At 57.0% G+C, this 18311-nt stretch overlaps 1 protein-coding gene across 6 annotated transcripts in view; it reads right to left on the bottom strand.

Moving 5' to 3' along the window:
- TNS1 (tensin 1) overlaps positions 1-18311 on the bottom strand; it is a 65260-nt gene that overhangs the window by 17225 nt on the left and 29724 nt on the right. For 4 of the 6 annotated variants that reach the window (XM_085310963.1, XM_085310964.1, XM_085310965.1 and 1 more), the window contains 5 exons: positions 12817-14526; positions 5048-5244; positions 4650-4788; positions 2003-2095; positions 1328-1363 (listed from right to left, as the gene is read on the bottom strand). In XM_085310963.1, coding sequence (XP_085167089.1) covers positions 1328-1363; positions 2003-2095; positions 4650-4788; positions 5048-5244; positions 12817-14526 — 2175 coding nt within the window. The remainder of the gene's footprint in view (positions 1-1327; positions 1364-2002; positions 2096-4649; positions 4789-5047; positions 5245-12816; positions 14527-18311) is intronic. The other 2 variants (XM_085310966.1, XM_085310968.1) reach the window with 2 other exon arrangements.

Here is an 18311-nt window from a genome sequence, read left to right as displayed (position 1 = left end):
CATCACTGAAAAATCGGGAAATTTTGAAAATGGAAGATCTTTTGTGTTATTTTCTTTCAGCAAGCTCTTTCTCTAGTATCTCCAAAATGTTCACATTTGGGCTGATATTTGTACTTCAAGGAATTTCTGAGGAGAAATACTAATTGCTCCCAGGGGCTATGGGAAAATGTAGCAAACATACTGAAAAGAGACATCCTCTCACTGAAAAGGATTCTGAACAAATAGTTTCCCAACCTGGCCCCGAAGGCCTGAACTTTCATTAAATAAGAACACAAAACCACACAACAACGATTAGATAGAAGCTGGCACATTGGGTAACTGCAGGCGCTCCCAAAGCTTCTGCCGCCCCAGGACGCTCACCATCCTGGAGCCATGCAATACCTCCGCGATCGGCAGAGCCATCCCTAAACCTTGCGCAGGAGGCTSTGCAAGCCCACACAGCCGATGGAGGCCGTCGGCAACGAGTGCACAGAGGACGTCCCCGCTGAGCCCGTGCCACAGCGTCCTGCTGAGACGCACAGCCCAGGGGCAGGAGGCGGATGCAGCTGTGGGAATTCAGGCCACCTTTTTTTCACTGCCGCGCCAGCCCGGCAGCAGATGCGCACAGGCTGTCTGTACTTTACCACTACCCAAACGGACGAGCTGGCGCCCAGCTGAGCCAGCAGCACGTTTGTAGCCTTTGCGCCTTGTGACCTTTTGTGCTGCACTTTGGTTTATTTTCGCTCTCCTCCAAATGGCAGCAGCACGGCCAGAGGGGGAGGGAAGGATCCTGGAAATGGGACTGTTGCTCGCAGCCCCCAGGCAGGCTGTTTTGAAGCTGGCTGAGGCATGCCAACTTTCGCAGTGTGTCTCCAGTGAGGACATCATGCGCCACATTCGCAGACAAAGAGCTTTCAGCCTCGTTGGACCATTGCCACCCAATGTGACAGACCTCTGTGTGCTTCCTGGGACCAGGTGGCTACAGGAGTGAGGCATATGTCCGTAAGAGACTGCAGCAATCATGCAGCTCCCTTTGCAATGCCCAGGGATCTACACCACAGAAAGAAACTCCCAACACCAGGGGCTGGAAAAGCATCGGCCCCTCTTTACCCCATGCATCAGAGACATCAGAGAATCTAACCACATCACACGAGGCAACATTCCCTTCCCAAAATGGAACAGGATCGACAAGATTCACGTTTCTAAATCACTTCCAAAGAATGACTTAGGGGCCTCTTCTGATGAAGGGAAATCTTCTATMATCTCAGACAGTTTTAGCCTGCTCTGAGTGATGGGACCAGACAGTCAGGAGAAGTGGGAAAAAGAGATAGAGAAAAGCCTTTCTTACCTTCACCAGAGTCAACTCCTGCCTCCCCTTCTAGCTCTGAAAGATGGAGGAACAGGTGAGTAATGGKATGTGGGGAAGAGATGGAAGAAGGGAGGTGTAAGACAGAGAGAGAGAGAAATCTGAGTTTAGAGGCTTTGCCTTGCTTTGATGAGGGCACAAGGAGAGCAAAGGAAGGACTCACACCTTCCTGATCCTGTGCCCAACCTGGCCCCTACACCTCAGAGACAGCTCTGTGGGGTGACTGCAACCGGCCTGGCACCTCYTGGTCTGGAGGTGATCTCCAGACCTGAGGGGTCTGGTATGGGGTAGAGAAGTGGGACCAGCCTGGCAGGGAGCAGCCACAAAGGGTTGCTCCGGAAAACCCAGAAACCACCAGGAGAGCATCAGACAAGCTGTTCCCCTTCCAGTAATGGGGAGTCGAACAACGCAGCCATGCATCCCCTGTGACATATGGCCCTGCTGGACTGAGCTCCCCAATGCAGCTCGGAGGTCTCCCATCAGCAAATGGTCCCAGAGACCCCARGGAGGCTACAAGCCCCCTAGGGCTGCCTGGCCCAAAGAGGGAGGCAGAAGTGCCTTCTCCAGCCAATGCATCTTCCAGGGGTATCCCTACGGACATCCCTCATGAAGAACCACCTTCAGCCCGAGCACTTTCAGCCCCYGCCCTGCACTCACCTCCCACCGGGTGCAGCAGGATCTCGGCGGGGTTATGGGGTTTCAGCCCCAGTGCTGACAGCGGGGTCTTGGCCAGGCCAGGTGGAGAACGCACTGTCAGTACAGGAGCAAAAAAACAACAGCGTTAACAGAAGGATGGAAGATAAAGCTTCAGAAAGGCCAGTGGTGTCATTGCCTGGGAGTTCACAGCCCYTCACAATCTATTTCCTCCATGGGCTGCAATTAGGCATTCGAGGGGAAGAACAGACACAGGGCAGGGAGCTAGCCCTCATCAGAAGCCACACCTTGGGACACAGCACCAGTCATCCTCTCCATTTGAGGATGCACACAGGGCAGAAGGTGTCTGGGAACAAACAGCCTCCCTCAGGGATGGCAGGCCGGAGGAAAGGGGCAATTCCTGCTGGGGCAGGCCCAGACTCCATCTCCCAGTAGTGTCTCCATAAGGGAATGGCGCACAAACCTCCTTTGTCACCCCTATGAGGGCAGTTGCCTCTCCCCACCAGCCCTCCCAGGCAGTCAACACTCCTTCCAATTCCCATCTGGTTGTTCTGAGACTGGGCTAGCTCAGAGCAGCTCATCACACCCACAAAACAGGCAGCAGGACTGTCAAAAAAATCCCACATCCTTCAGAACAGCTYGATGAGCAGGTGAGGATGGATGGTCATATACAGCACGTACCCTGAGAGGTGGAAATGCACATGTGGTTTGTGGTGTGTGTCTGTATGTACATATACAGTGAAGCTGTATATGCATGTATGGTTATGGATACAGATGCACTGGCAGTGCTGGACAACAGGGTTTCATGGTGCAGCAGAAACGGTGGATGAGCCAGGCAAACCACAGTATGGTCAGTCTCTCCGAGCTGACTATATATCCTGCCCCATCCCACCCCACAGGTTKGACTCCTATCTCCTTGATACTGCGTTTTACCAGAGCCACAAACAATCCAGCTTTATAATCCACCAGAAGGGACTTCATCACACAGGTGGCTGAAAGCTATATGGGGAGGCATTTCGCCTCCAGCAGGAAGGGTTGGGGAGGGTTTCAGGGCACACTCCTCGGTGGTGTTTCAATGTCCCAACTTACAGCTGGGGCGCAGTGCCCAGTGCTGGGAGGCGGTGGGTGGTGGGCAGCTACAGAGGAAAGCCAGACCCCCCGCAGGCCGCGTCTTCACAGTTGCCTTGGGTTGGAGCAACTGTGCAACGGAGTCACTGGGAAACCAAGCAAGGGCGAGATGGCAGTGTGTTCCCCAGCGGGTGTCTGATTTTCCCAAATCTGGTCGGCTGCAAGCCACGGCATCAACTCATGCCTCCTGGCTAATGAACTGTAGGGTCCTCCCATGGCAGGGAATTCCCTCAAGGACAGTGATCTCCTCATAGAGGAGAATTGCTCCCACATCTCCCCCATGGCACTTTGGCTAAGCCTGAACGGTTCAGCTTCAAACTTCCCAGGCCTCCCTGGCTGGTACTTGATAAGACACACGGCCTTAGGGTCACTTCCCCAATGAGGCCGTTCTGTCACCTCTCTGAGTGACTTGTCTCCAGAAGGAGCCACTGTCCAACTGCCAAGGAGTTCCCGCCCCGCGGCCAAGCTCTTTAGTGTCCTCTTGGAACAACGACACCATTTCCCAGCTGCCAGATGCCTCGGGGATGCTCCCACACTCCATTTGCTTCATCCTGTGAAACAGGCCTCAGACATGAGCATGTTGCAGAGGAGAAGCAGCAACACCACAGAAGGAAACAGCCTTGTGAGCCCGCCTAGAAAAACTTAATGGGGCAGGTGGGCCCACTGTGACCAGTGCTCTCAGCTGGGACCTGGATATGTCATCAGAGGGAGCTGCAGGCAGCCTCAGCATCTCCAGCACCAGTGAATCCATCAGCATTCATCCCACAAAATTTTKGGGGGAATTGCCATCTTTGTGACGAGCCTTGCTGGGTTTCCCGGTTGAGCGTCTGCTCTGTTACCCTGCTCCAGCCCAAGTCCCACTGTGCTGACGTGCTGCTCCACATTGAGCCAGTCAGACAAACTCAGTCCACACAAACCCACCATGACTCAGGTCAGGGTTAGTCAGAAAGGAAACAGGAGCAGAGAAGTACCACATGCAAAGGGCCACGTTATTGCAGATAACTCCCATCCTTTCAGCCCCTCCTGCACTGGAAATAGTGAGTGAGAAGTGACATGGCCTACAAGAGACCGTCCCAAGAGCCTGTCCCAGCCACTATCCCTCCTGCCTCCCCCTGCTCTCCTGCTACAGCAACCTCTCTGGTTTTATGCCCTGCCATTAGGRAAGACGGGCTGGGTGGGGAATGATGCTGTCTTGCAAACCCTGCCACCTCGCTCSCATCCAGCCTCAGGATCCCTGCTGTGAATTGCCCCAGTGCATGGAGGAATGGGAAAAGCCAAGAGGAAAGTGCCAGGTGTGGGATGTTGTGAAGCAGCAGGAGGCACTGGACCAGCAGGTGGTAGGACGTGAAGGGGAGAAAGGAGGTGAGAGACAGAGAGAGAGAAAGAGAGAGAGAGAGAGAGGAGGAGTGATGAACATGGTGGTGAGTGTCTGGAGCCTGGAGCTGTCTGACCCTTGGCATCTCTCTGGCTTGCCAGAAGCCACCCACCTAGTCCCTCCACCTCCCAGAGCCATGGCACTTACGGGGGTTGGAGTAAGGGGTTTGTGGCGAGGCAGGGAAGGCTGGGGTGGGGGGAGAAATCTCACCGCCGCTGGGGGGTGGACTGGTGGGGGAGGCACCCTCCATCTCTTCGAAGGCTTCCTTGTAGCTGTGGAGGTGAGGCTGCAGGAGAGCAAAAGAAAGGGTCAGTCCCATCCCCACAACATGCAGCTCCAAGACATAGGGAGCAGAGAGGCCAAAAGGAAGGTTTTCCCATCCTCCCTGCTAAAAACACCACAAATAGCCTGACTRATCCCCTAACCTCCTGCCATGGGATGCTGCGGATGCTAAAGGTCCACTAGCAATCTCCAGGCCCTTCTCCTCCCCAGAGGCAGCCATCTCCCCCCAGAAGCTGCCCACCCATGGCCAAGCCCCATCACACCTCTTTGGGCCTCCCTCCAGGGTTAGCCGCGATAGTGCTGACCACCTCGGGCGAGACGCTGTGCACAGGCGAGCGGACCGTGGGGCTGCGCGGTGAGCTGGGCTCTGGTGAGCTCTTCTCATAGTGGCTCTCGCTGGGGGACCGCTTGCAGGCAGGGACGGCACTCTCATCTGGGGGCTTCTCCTGAGACTGCACCTCTGTGGGGGCAAGCACAGGGTGGGCGATGCAGTCAGGAGACGCCAGCAGAGCCAAGGACTGGGAGGTTACCGAGGGCTCACAGAGGGCTGATCCAAGAGGCCTCTCTGGGGCTGTTTCCAGCAGGAACAGCAGCTTCACTGCCCCCATCCCAGGGCAGCATTTAACCCCCTAGCATGGCCCATTTCAAGCTTGATCAGATATTCCCTAAAGCAGTGGTCCATAGGCAAGCAGAAAGCAAGCCAGGTTTGCCTTTTTTTTTCCTTTGGCTAGCATACAGATCATTGCTTTAGCCTTCCCTAGCACTGCCTGACTCTTGGATTTGACTGGGCAGAGCACTCCCCAGCATCGGGTATGGTGGGTACAAGCATCCTCCAACTGCCTAGAGAGCYGGCGACAGCTAACGGAGCAGGGGGGATGTTGCTTGCCTGAGCCCCGAAAGCACGAGGAGACCTGCAGGCTGCGCAAGGGCCAGGATCTGCCCCACAGTAACGGGTGCTTCACAGGCAAGAAGGCCAGTTCCCCCCGTGCCGGAGGAGCTGCGTTTGGCTGGATCCCTGCTCCTGTAGCCAGAAGTGGCTTCAATCACAGCAGCAGAAAAGGTCCGTTTCCGCAGCAAGTCTCCAAGGCAGAGGGAAMACCCAGGCAGATGGAAGGGCCATGCAGAAGGATGGGGCAGGGAATCACAGCAAACCACTGCTGCTCCCCGGCCTCCCCAGCACAAGKTTTTCTCACATGGAAGCCCAGCCTTTTCTCTCCATCTCCCTCCAGGTCTCCCCTTTCATGCCCCCAACAAGAGAAGGGCAATTGCTCTGAAAAGCATCGGCACCCACAGCATGGGGCAGGGCCAAGGGGCACTTAGTCCCAGTGGGTAAGTAGGGAGTGAGCAAGTCACTGAAGGGAAACGTAGGATAAATCCCATCAGAGATCCTAGCTCATCCACAGAACAGGGCTGATGGGGAGAAAGCTGARGAACAGGGCAGAGTGAGCATGGGGCAGAGGATGTTTGGAAGGCCTGGATGAAGCATGTAACCCCACCTCTCCAGGCACCCAGCAAGGCCCAAAAATAAGGTCCACATCTGCTGGCCCCGCGCTGGAACTCCCCTCACAAGGACATTAGCTGGCACCTGTGGCCTACACGTGCTGTGCTCCAAGCAGGAGCTCCTCAAATCAGCCATGGCATCGGGTTTGGTGCAGGAGGCCTTATCAGACTGCACAGAGTCTCATGGGAGCAACTCAGAGCCATGTCACAGTCCCTCTCCTCCCCGGGACCCATGCAGCAGTCAGGCAACCCACYGATCCCAGACCTGCTGCTCACCCTGCCCCAAAAAGGGGCTGAAAAAGTCCYGAGGCCCGGGCCACATCCCTGAGCTCCCAGGACAACCCCAGCCAGAGTGCCGCAGTAGCAGGCAGAAGCCACAGCAAGCAGGAACAGCAACCTGAGGACCAGCACAGGCGACAGCACTGTCCCCTCGGCCTTTCCTGAGAGCCAGAGAGCGCTTACAATCCTCGCAGCCCAGCAGGCCAATAAATAAATAAATAAATGAAAGAATGAATAAATAAAAGGACAATATCATTCTCCAGGAAATGCACTTTTCAAACACCAACTCCTTTCCCACGGGCTCACAGAGAAAAACCAGCCATCAGCTGCTTCCCGGCGCTCTCCGGGGCTGCGAACGGGACTGACTCCTCGCGCCCGCTGACCTCTCCTCTGTATCTCTGCACATACCGCTCGCTAACAAAGCCGTGTGCAAGCGTCGTCAGAGTTTTCCTGGCCCGGGGACGGGCTCCGAGCTAGTGAGGGAGGTGGATGCATTTCTAAATAATCAGCGCAGTTAATGGCAACAACAATAAAATCACCGCTCTGGGGAGAAGCGGCCGGGCTGCGAGGCRGGGGCCGCGCGCCAAGGGGGCTGGCTCGAGCAGCGGAGGCAGCCTGGAAAATTCCACTAAGAGCGACTTTGAAACACAACTCCCCGATCCCGTCTGCAGGTGCTCACGGGCTCGGGAGGCAGCCGGCCCGGAGGGCAGGGGCAGACAGTTAAAAGACCATCAGTGAGGACAGGAGGACAGGGAGGGGGCTCTGAGAAGCTGTCAGACTCAGTGGCCGATTGGGAGTGCCGGAAGCAGCCATCCTAAATCTTTTGCTCCACTTCTTCTAAGTGAAAGACCCCCTAAGTTGCAAGTACAGGAAGAAAAGAAATGCGGAAAAAATAAAGCAAAGCTCTGCATTTTCTTTTCTTCTCTCTGCTTCGTGCACCAAGTGCCATGTCCTGAATGCTTGTGGATTAGCACAAGCTACAAGAACAGCACTGGGAGCATCCCTCAGCCTATCCCAAAGYGAGCTGCAGCGAGTTAGCATTGCAGAGAGAGGGGGACCAGGTCACACCTCAAGCTGCAGGCATTCACGTTGCTTGCTTTTTTAATTTAGGAGGCACAACAGCCAGGTCCTTGAAGCACGGCTGCCAGTGCACATTACTTATTCGCAGCACGGAGCCTCCTGCTCCAGCACAAGGACTGGCCGTGGCTCTGTGTCACCCGGCCGCAATGCACTTGGGTGCCCCCAGACCCCAAGCAGGCGGAGAGGGGACAGGGAGGGAGCACATGGCTGCACATCCCAAGGAAAACGGCCAAGAGGAGGTAGGAGCAGGAGGGCACGTGGGAATCGGTRCACGGATCTTGGAGAAAAACTGCTTGCTAAAAGGACACAGGACAACGCAGGAGCTGCCACAGCCCCCACAGCTCCTGGGAGCAGCCAGCACTTGGCAATGCCAGCCAAGTGCCAGCGCGGCACTGAATCCCGCTCTCTGTGCCCTGCGCTCAAGATCCCCATGAGTTCACCGGACTTTCGCTTCTCTGCTCCCCAGAAATGGAAAACAGACAGGGATGGCAGGGAGGGGAGGGAGGAGGGGAAAAAGGGATTCATTGTTCAGGAGCCGAGAGTGGGAAACATCACAGGGCACTCGCAGCAAAGCTTGGAGGAAACCCAGGCTCTGAGCACGGCTTCCTCCGACCCCCGAGTGATTTATGTGCTGGAAACGGCTCTTGAAAATTAAAGTATCCTTACCTCCACTTGGCGTGCCCCCCTCTGCAGATGTACAGCCCGGCCCAGCTTTGGCAGGGCAAACTGTCCCCAGGGGCACAGTGTCGTGCAGCCCACCCGTCCACGGCCAGCTCGCGCTCCTCAAGAACACCCTGCCTGGTTGCACAACGGAGGTTTCCCCATCACCGAACACCAAACAGCACGCTRCTCCCCCTGCCTCACACCACCGCTGCCACCACCGCTGTGAGCCACGGTACTACATCCCCAGACATTGCTCCGGACTGCTCTCTGCCAGAGCCAGATTCTCCCCCATCCCACAGGCCAGAGCCACATCTACTTCGACCCTCCTCCCAGGGCACTTTTTCGACACAATCACCCATGTTTCACCACCAAACTAGTGCAGCTGGGGCTGACACACAGTCCCTTGGTGAGAGAGGTGTGCTCCAGGCACGAGCAGCAWGCACTGACAGCAGCCAAACACACTGTGGCTCAGAAGTCGCAGGTCAGCCCTGGATTAGGCCCACATAAACCCCACCTCTGATTTTCTCACCTGTCCTCTGTCATGGCCAGGTCCACATCACTAGCTGAGTCAGGACTGCATRTGCACGGTCGGTGTGGCTTTGCCATGATGGGCGTGGGGCTCCTACATTCCCTGCCCTGATCTGCCCTGGACCAGCTCGGTGGCTTTGTCCCAAGTCTTGGGGATGCTCAAGAGCAGGCTGTGTCACCCACACAGCACAGCCAGCAGCACCATTCATCACCACAAACAAGCCTGGGCAGAATACATCTGTGTCAAGGATTTGGAGGGTTTAAACCTCTCCAGCTCTTTTGGGGAGAAACCCACAGTGACCAGCAGGGAAATAGAAGTCACCCACAAAAGGCATGAATCTCCAACCCACTCTTCATCCTCCATCCCTCAGCTCAGGCCTTCTCCATCCCCCTCCTCTTGCCCACCCTGGGGACACATGTATGCAAAACCTGCAGACCTCTGCCTGGGAGCCGAGCAGGTCCCCAGCACAGCTTGCCTGGGCCTGGCAGCCCAGAGGAGATTCACCTTCAAGGAGCAAGGCATTTGCTTGTCCTGCAAAAACCACACTTAAAATTCAGCCTTTGCARCTTGCACTGCCCGGCTGTGGACAGTCCCATGGGGAGAAGCCCTACAGCAGGCAAGGAGCTGGCTGAACCAGAGGTTTGCCAAACTGCATCCCTGCCCTTATTTCCCCAGGGGTAAAGTTGGGGCTGGGACAAAGCTCAGAGGGGCTGGAGTGAGCACCAGGRCATGGCTCAGGAATACAACCCACTAGACAACAGTTCAGGGTTTGAATGAGAAGCAAAACCCAGGGTGGGTGGGAGCATCCTTATCCAAGACCAGGGGCTCTCCCATCCACTGGAGGAGCTCAAGGTGTATGTGGGGGAGACATTGAGCATCACCCTGCTGAAAAGGGGGATCAATCCTATGTGAGAAGGGTCTCCTGAGCCTCCCCCCATTCTGTGTCCATGCAACACAGAGCACTCAGCATGCAGGRAAAGTGGAGGAAGGATGGAGGAGAAGGAAAGAAGAGGAGAAGAAAAGAAGGCAGAGAAGGATGGAAGGAGGCAGGAAAAGGAAGGAAGAAGAGAGGAGAAGTAAAGAGGAAGGTGGAACAGAACAAACCGGAGAAGGAGAAGGACCGTGGATGGTTCAGAGGAGAACGGGGGGCTTTGATGCTCTTGCAGAGGTCTCTGAGCTTGGCGTTGTACTCTGTCAGTGCACCCAGGATGGGGAGTGCAAAGGGAATGGAGAGGAGGGTGAGAGACAACAGARGACAGACATGGTCCAGCACAGGGAAAGGGAGTGGCAGATGGATAGACAGGACAAATATCACAAAAGACAATAGGGAGAGAGAGAAAAAAACAAGAGAAAATATTAGTCTGGCTCCCACAGATGGACTCACAATTGCTTGGGGTCCAAGCGAGCCTTCACTTTACCTCAGGCCCCCAAACCGGGCTCCAGGCACCCCTTCTGCTCTCAGTGGGAAATGAATGGTAGCTCCCAGCCATGTGCAGCCTTGTGCCACACCATAAATGCTCAGCTGATACTCAGATCTGTCCCTTTGGGGATGATATCGCACAGATTCCCTCCATTCCACGACACCTGCATGTGCTGGTGCAACCAGAGAGCAGCTGCCTAGCGAAGAGATCAGCAAACACCAYGACGGGCAACCAAAGACAACCCATCACAGCTGTCCTGGGCTTTGCATCATGGGGTGCCCAGGTGTAACATGCCCTGGGACCCTGGGTAAGGAGAAGGGATGTCCCCAGATGCCTAGCTGGGAGGTGACAGGGATGTGAAGGACCATCCCTGCCCCTCTGCCACCCTGCAGGAAACGGGAGCGCGAGCGCTCACCCTCTGGACACGGAGGAGTTGTGAGATGCTCCTCATTGCTGCACCAGGACGCACTGGSTAATTTATAGCAGCAGGGAATGTAAACAAACCCAGCCCCAACACCACGGCCATCCCTCCCAGCCCCAGCACTGCCGTCAGGACACCTCGTTCCTTCTGGAGGTCAGGCGCCCGCCTGCACGTCCCCACCGGTGGCGGACAGCCAGGCTCCATCAGTGACAGCTGGAGGTGGGTGGGCACCAGCCCTGGGCTGCTCTCCTTCCCGGGAAGCCCAGTGCTGTAGGGGGATGTCCATCACCCCAGCCCAGCCTGCAGGACCCTTCCCCACACCCCCAGAGCCAGGGCAGGAGTTTTTCATAGACACAAGCAAACATCCATTTCCGACCCACTGCAAATGCTATTACCCATMTGGATGGTGCCAGAGATGGTTAATTGCCCCCTCCACGCTCCCCTCCTCTCCTGGGAGGGGGGGGAGCTCTCTGCTCTTTTCCGCCCTATTTTTTTCCCCTCTTTGTAGCTGTTAGGAGGATTTTGAGGGTGCTTCCCATTACAATATTCAGACCAGAGATACACAGGAGTTTGTGCATCTGTATATTCTCAGGATTTTTTAAACCCACTGCACAAGCTCTGCGTCCCTGAGTACTTCTGTGAATCTGAATCACAAAGATGGGTTCAGACAGATGTAAGTCGCCCCTCACCACCTCTCTAATCCCAGTCCTTCCTCATGCCACTAGCACCCCTCCTGTCCCCCACTCCAGTGCCACAGTGACTCAGCCCAGTGCCTAGTGGGTTGGTGCTGGTTTTATTTTTCCAGTCAAGCCTTTTCCCCTTCCCTCTAATACCGTGCGAGTTTCTGGACTGAGCGCAGAGCTGGAACAGATGGAGCTGCCAAGTCTCAGCATCACGAGCTGGCCCTGAGCCTGGACACATCTCCGAACCCTTCCCAAATGTCACTCCACAATTAAACAACTGCTTGTTCAAACAGCATGGAGGGAGGGCATCCGTGCTGCTCCAGGGTGATGGGAGCCCATTCCTGGGGCAGCCGGCACCCCCTGTGCCCCTAGTCTCCCTGAACCGGAGCCAGGGGAAGGCAGGAATTTGGACCATACAGTTTTCCCCTCATGGCACGAAGCAAGTCCCTTCAGCACCAATGCTCTGCATTGCACCCAACCACACCATGCTGTGTTCCTCCTCTGCAGCTGGGCTGGGAAATGCCTTCCTGTCACCTGGGCACCCACACACACACTAGGTCCATTTCCAAATTTCCCAGGGCCCAGGTGGCTCAGCAACTGGGGCAGAAAGCTCAGGTGGGGAGCCCCAGAGAGCAGGGTCTGAAGCAAGGCAAGGGATGCTGCTGCCACCCTGCATCATGGTTCCCCCTCTGGCAGCAACCAGGCTGCCCGGAGGCAGCGTGAGCCCAGAGCCCAGCACCCTGGGGGGAAAGGAAGAAGCTGCAGTCAGAGAGGAGCTAGCTACGTGCAGCACAAGGCACATGCTCCGCCCTTTAACCTGGAGCATGCTGCAGGCACTGGGAGCACTGCATCCAAGGAGGGGTCCAGACAGGACACTATCATCATCCCCGAAAGGAAGGATTCCCTCTACGACTCAGTGAGCAGTGCTGCTGCAGGAGAAACCCCAGGTCAATACACTCAAGGGCTCAGAGGAGGGAACCGGCCTTTGGCACTGCTCCCCACTGCTCCTGCTGTGTGCTCCTGCTGGCACAGCTCGGGGAGACTATTTCACTTCCACCACACCAGCAGCCCCAAGACAGCACACTGCAGGGAGCAAAGCCATGGTAAGGCTCAGCCCACCCCAGCACGAGTCCACCCCAAGGAGAGAGTGTCACAGGCTGCCACCCTCCGCGGCCTTAGAGCAGCGTGCAAGCCCACCCAACACCGGAGACGACATGGGGCGCATCCACTCTCGAATGGCCAAGCGGTAAGCTTGGACGAGGAGTCACCACGGCTCCCTGTTGCCCTACACGAGGAGCCAGCTCTCCCTCCTCCAGGCCTCCACAGCCCCACACAGCACCTTAGCTTAGCCAGGTACACCAGCCCGACTCCACGCCGCCCCATGCCACCTCAGTGGRCTCTGGCATCTCAGGACACATGGTCCTTCCCATCCCCCCAAGGAATCAAAGCATCCTACCTGCCACCCTGTGGGCCACCAGGCCCTCCAGATTCAAGGGTTCTTCTGCTGATCTCGATAGGTCTTCATAGCTCTCCAGTCCCTTGGGGGGCAGCTGTGTTTGTGCCGGGACTGTAGGGGAAGGTGGGGAGGAGACTAGGAGCTGCTGAGATCCTGCGGGGCTGTATGAGGTGCTGAGTGGGATGACGCTCACCGGAGCACTGGCCGGGGCATGGCTGTAACTCCTCGGCTCTGGCACCGGAGGCGACTGGTAGCTGTAGGGTGAATAGGTTTCCCGGTAATCCTGCACCAYGTAGTCTGGCTCCCCAGCAACTCGACCCATGGGAGAATAGGCTTTGGGCACAGGTTCAGAGGCTGTGGGGCTCAAGGAGGTGCCAAAAGACCTTGGCTGGGCCACCTGCAGAGCTGGCTGGGCATAGAGGCCTGAGACAGGCTGGGCTGAGAGTGAGGACACCAGGGGCCCTGGCTTGTCTTCACGGGAGGCCATAGGCACACTCTGCGACTTGTGCACAGTGGGAGCGAGGTCAAGCATGAGGACATCAAGTGCTTCGATGGATTGCTCGATCTCTCGGCGAGAGGGTGCCCGAGGGAACTCAGGCATGCTGTGGCTGTGYGGGGGCACGAGCTGTAATGGGCTGGGCTGGGGGCTGCAGCTGGACACGCTGGGGCTGTGACTCTCCAAGCCGCCGTCTTGCTGCCGGGAAGGTGGCCGACTCCCACCTTGCTGCTGCCAGGTATTCAAGCCTCTCTGCACGGCCTCCCGGCTGCTGGTGCTGCGAACTGGGGCCTGGGGCAGAGTGGGGTTTGTCTCATACTTGGCCATGTCCACCGTCGGGAAGGACTGGGAGCGATAGGCACCAGAAGGTTCATAGCTATACAAGTAGGGCTGGACAGTGGCCAGTGGCTGGGGCTGGATCCAGACCGGGGAAGGTAAGCCCGGCTGCCTCTGTGGATAGCCTGCCAGGCTCTCCTGAGCRGACGCTGAAGGCCGCAGGTGAGCCAGTGGGTCACGGAGGTGATGCCCCATCAGCGTGTTCTGGTTGTTGTAGGGGTAACCACCGTTGGAGAGTGGCTCCGCATCATAGAGCCCCTCTTTGAGTAGCTTCTCAGTGCCGTTGTAGCTTGAAGGGCCATTGGGCAGGGATGAGAGGCTCCCTACACGGGGTGCCTCATGGTACCCGGCCTCGCTGGTGGTTGTGGTGCCATCCAAGGAGGAGAGTGTGCCCAGGCTGCCCACGCTGTGCCCATCCTGGTTGGGCAGCTCATCGTCTAAGATATCTGTTTCCCGCTCAGCAACCAGCGGTGCAGCATTCCCGTTGACGTGCACCTGAGCTGGCACCACATGGCGGCCTGGCATGGTGGGCAAGCGCGTGGGCACAGGGCCCGGTGCGTGGTTGTGCATGGGTGCCGCACTCTCCAAGCCAAAGCCAACAAGGAGACGGTCCAGCTCCCGTTTCTCCTCAGGGCTCAGCACCGTGTGGCCAGCGGGCGCACCGGGTGCCCCCGGCTCATCGGTCCTGTCGGTCTTGGTGGAGGCGGTGGAGTTGCCTGAGTCGCTGCTCACTGAGAGCGTGTGCTCWACATGGTTCGGTGTTGCTGAGAGCGGGAGGCGGTTGGTGTTGACGGCACCAGTGCTGCCGTGGAGGGAGTCTTTCTTCTTCACCTTAGCGTAGAGGCTCCCGTCCAGGGGCCCTTGCGTATGCCCAACCTCTGCAGGGGGAGAAACGAACACGAGACCCGAGATCAATTGCTGGCTTTCTGCACGGAGCTAATGGGACCCATTAGCTGATGGTTTCGATCTCTTCCATGCCGCCGTACCGCTTAACTACCAACACTGTCGTCTCCTCAGTACCCTCTGCAATCCCACAGGCGCCACCATGCAAAGACACCGGAGACAGATCTCCCCTCCCCACGCACCGCGGCTCCACACGCGCTGCCCCAGCTCTGCACACTGTCTTTCCTTTTGGCTGTCCTGCCCTGAAAGCACCTCATGCTCTGAAGCCACCCAGCAAATAACCCCCCTGCTTCAATCTAATGTTAATGGCAATTCTTCTCCAGGATCCACCGATGGAGATAGTCATGGCTGCTGATAGGGAATCAGCTTGCGCGTAACGATATCCCTACTTCTTTGCAGGGCTCAACGAAGGGACACATGGCATCAGGGAGATTGACAGGGCTGTGGCCATGCAAAGGGTGGGAGTGATGCATGTGCAGGCCTTAGGAGGGCAGACTGAGGATCTCTCTGTGTCAGTTGGATGTGTTCTTCCCATGAATGGAGGATTGATGAACTCAGGACCCAACTTCCCACCTCTCCACCCACTCCTTCCTCCTGCTCTCCTCCCAGATGATGTATAGATCCAGCCAGCCACCCATCCTTGACATTTTCTTTCCTGGCTACAGAAAAGCTCCCACCCTTTCTGTGCTTCCCCCTCCCTCCTTCAGAGTGGACAGATCTGCCTGGGTCCTTTACTCATGAGCAGATGTGCTCATGAGTTACTGCACAAGCAGCATTTCTGCTCAACTCTCAACATGTAGCATCTCCTCCCCGAGGAGGCACCAAATGCCTTGATGCCACAATTCAAGGCCTGTGCAAGCAGGCAGCTCTGCTCCAGAGCCAGGCCCCATGGGCCCAGAGACAGCCACAATACAGCAACGTCACCGCCTTGCCCTCCAGCAACCTGAGCAGGACTCCTCACGCAGCCGCCCCCTCTCTCCCGGCCTCATATCCCTCTCCAAGCATCCCAGCACAGACTGGCCCGGGCAGCAGATGCCCCCAACAGCACAAACTGCACTTGTTAACGCTTTGCAAATGRGTCACACAGCCTCTGGATGCAAAGAGGGGTCCCAGGGACCCTAGCTACTGAGATGGCAATGGGGACAGCTTACGAGCCATGCCCATCCCTCCCCCAGACCGCACAAGCCATCAGCTGGGCTGCAGACTCTTGTTTTTCCAGCTCCCCGCCGAGCTTTCCTGGAAGGGCCTGCAAGCAGCATTAAACACTTTCTTTTGGAGGAAAAAATGACTCTTCTCTGGCCAGAGGCCAGGCGGCTGACTCAGGAACGGAAGACGGCTCTAATGCGATAGTGTGAAATCAGAGCGCTCCTATCTGCAAGCAAAACACTTCCGAAAGCGAGCCCCTAGGCGGGGAGCAGTGGCGCTGCGTTAACCTGTCCCTCTCCGCTCAGGGAGCAGGGTGTGCTGGGCTCGCCTGCCCCAACGAGCCTAGGCTGCCACGCGCTTGTGGCCCCCCAACAGCTCCAAGACATGCAGCCATCCAAGCCCCCCTCCTCCCCCCTCCTCCTCTATAAAGCAGAGGCAGGGGGAAATAACACCCAGCACATGACATACCAAGTCAGCCTCTTCCCGCTCCGGGAAGCACCCCCTCACCACTGATTTTCCTCTCCTGAATCCCTGACGGCGACCAGTGGCATCCCAAGGAGGTGGGCAAGTCCCAAAGACCCTCCTGGGCTTGACGATGCCTGCTGGAGCAGTCCTGGCAGGGACAGCAAGGTCCTCTCGAGCACCCCAGCGTGGGAAAGGAGGTGAGGATGGGACTGCACAGTTTCTTCTGGAGACTCCTAGCAACTTAATCCACCCAGCTTAGGCAGGAACYCACAACGTTTGACTCGGCAACACCTCCCACACCAGAAAGGAGGAGTGAGGGAGGGAATCCCTTCTCGTGAAGGGAGGAAGAAAAGAAAAGCGAGCGTCCAGGGGCAGTGTCAATGCCTGGGAGGCTGAGACATTGCTTGGAGCTGGGACATTGCCTGGCTTTCCTGCAACAGCAGGAAGGCAGGGATGGGCGCTGGCTGATCCCGAGAAATACAGCGAGTGCCAGCGGGGGAGGCAGGGATAAATAGGGCAGGGAGAGGGAAAGGAAAAGTGAATAAATAAAAATAAATGAAGGCACATGGCTCTAGAGGGAAAAATAGATAGGAAAAGCTTTAATTAGACTGTGGGCTGGGGACTGCCCCAGAGCCAGGAGAAACATCTCAAAAAAGGGATTGGCAAGGGGCATGATGCAGTTCACAGCTGGACCAGAGAGCCCCAAACACACCATCCCACMTTTCCTCTGGCCAGACAGGGGCAGGGAACATTTGGTGGCCCCTAGCCCAACTGCAGTAGCAGAGTGGCAAGGAAAGACAGCGCTGTAGCATGTCCACCCTCAGTCAGCTCCTTGTCCCCTGGCTGCTGTGCTCCACACCTGACAGCCCACCCTGTCCCCATCCCCTCACATCCCCTGGCCAACAGCCAAGCATCTGCTACTCCCTGCAACCTCCAGCCCTCCCACGTCACCCCTAGGCCATGCTATCAATCACATGACCATGAACCATTTGTCTCCTGAGAAACTGGATAAAATCCTTGCACCTCAAAAAACAAGAGTAAAGGGGGCACAGGCTGTCTTAGCCAAAGCAACTGTCCTCTAAACAGCAAGATCACAGGTTCCCATTTGCAACAAAGTGGTCCTAGCTCCCAGCAAGGTCAGATTTCGGTCCCAAAGGTCAGAGCAGTTCCAGCCTGGCAAGCTGTGCCATCCGGGCCTGGTTAGGGCTCAGCCCCAGATGTGCTATCAGTCTGGTCGTAGCACCACGCATGGCGGAATTGCTAAGCCCAGGCTGGTCCTGCCACAGTTACCATTAACTGCCCTCAGAGGTGCAATGCTTTGCCCTCTCCCTCCCCATCACCCTGTAGCTCATCTCTGGAAGAAAACCTGGTCCACAACACATGTGACAGCAGCACATGGGGACAGGCAGGTGGGGAAAGGAAGGACCCGTGTCCCCAAATCCCAGCCACCTGCCTTGGGTCCAGCGGTGTCTGACCGCACAGCACCTTGTGCCAGCAYGAATCCCATCTAGGGCTCTGGCACACACGGGAATGTCGGGGCATCACCGTGTTTTCCTTGATCTTGGCTTAAGCAGCATCCTGCCTGCTCCCTCCACTCCAGCACAGTCAGACCACTGGCCCTGGGGCACCTCCAAAGCGTGAGCTGGCAGGCAGGGTCATAGGATCCCAGGATCCTTCACAGGGTGAAGACCCAGGCTGAGTCCCTACAGGGTAGAGCTCAGTCCCCCACAGCTTTGGTTTCATCGTGTGCCCAGACACGATGCCAAGAGCCACCCCAGCTTCTGAGCCATGGCCATGGACTTCCCACGCCCCCTGCCCCTTTCCCCTATCCCATCACACTCCAAGAAAAGCAAAGTCAGGACTTACCCAAAGGGGATGGGGAAGAACAGATCCCAGGCGAAGAGAAGGAGCGAGTGGCAAATTCCCCTTCCTTCACTCCTTCCAGCACCAGAGCTCTCCAGGGGACCTGGCACGAGGGCGGCTCAAACGGCGTCCGCAGCCGGCTCCGTGTGTCCGCCCAGGACAGGAGCTGCCAGCCCGGGGCTGCCTTTGGTTGACGCTGGTCCCCTTGGCTTTGCTTTTCTTCTCACGGAGCTATTCCCTCCCCACCGGCGAGCCCTTTGGGGTGAGCGAGAGGGTCACCCGCGGG

The sequence above is a fragment of the Rhea americana genome, unplaced genomic scaffold, assembly GCF_003343005.1.
Source record: "Rhea americana isolate MKP2758 unplaced genomic scaffold, rheAme1 scaffold_33, whole genome shotgun sequence".
NCBI classification, from domain to species: Eukaryota; Metazoa; Chordata; class Aves; order Rheiformes; family Rheidae; genus Rhea; species Rhea americana.
Note: the sequence above shows the minus strand (reverse complement) of the source record. Positions and strands in the feature narration are given on the sequence as shown.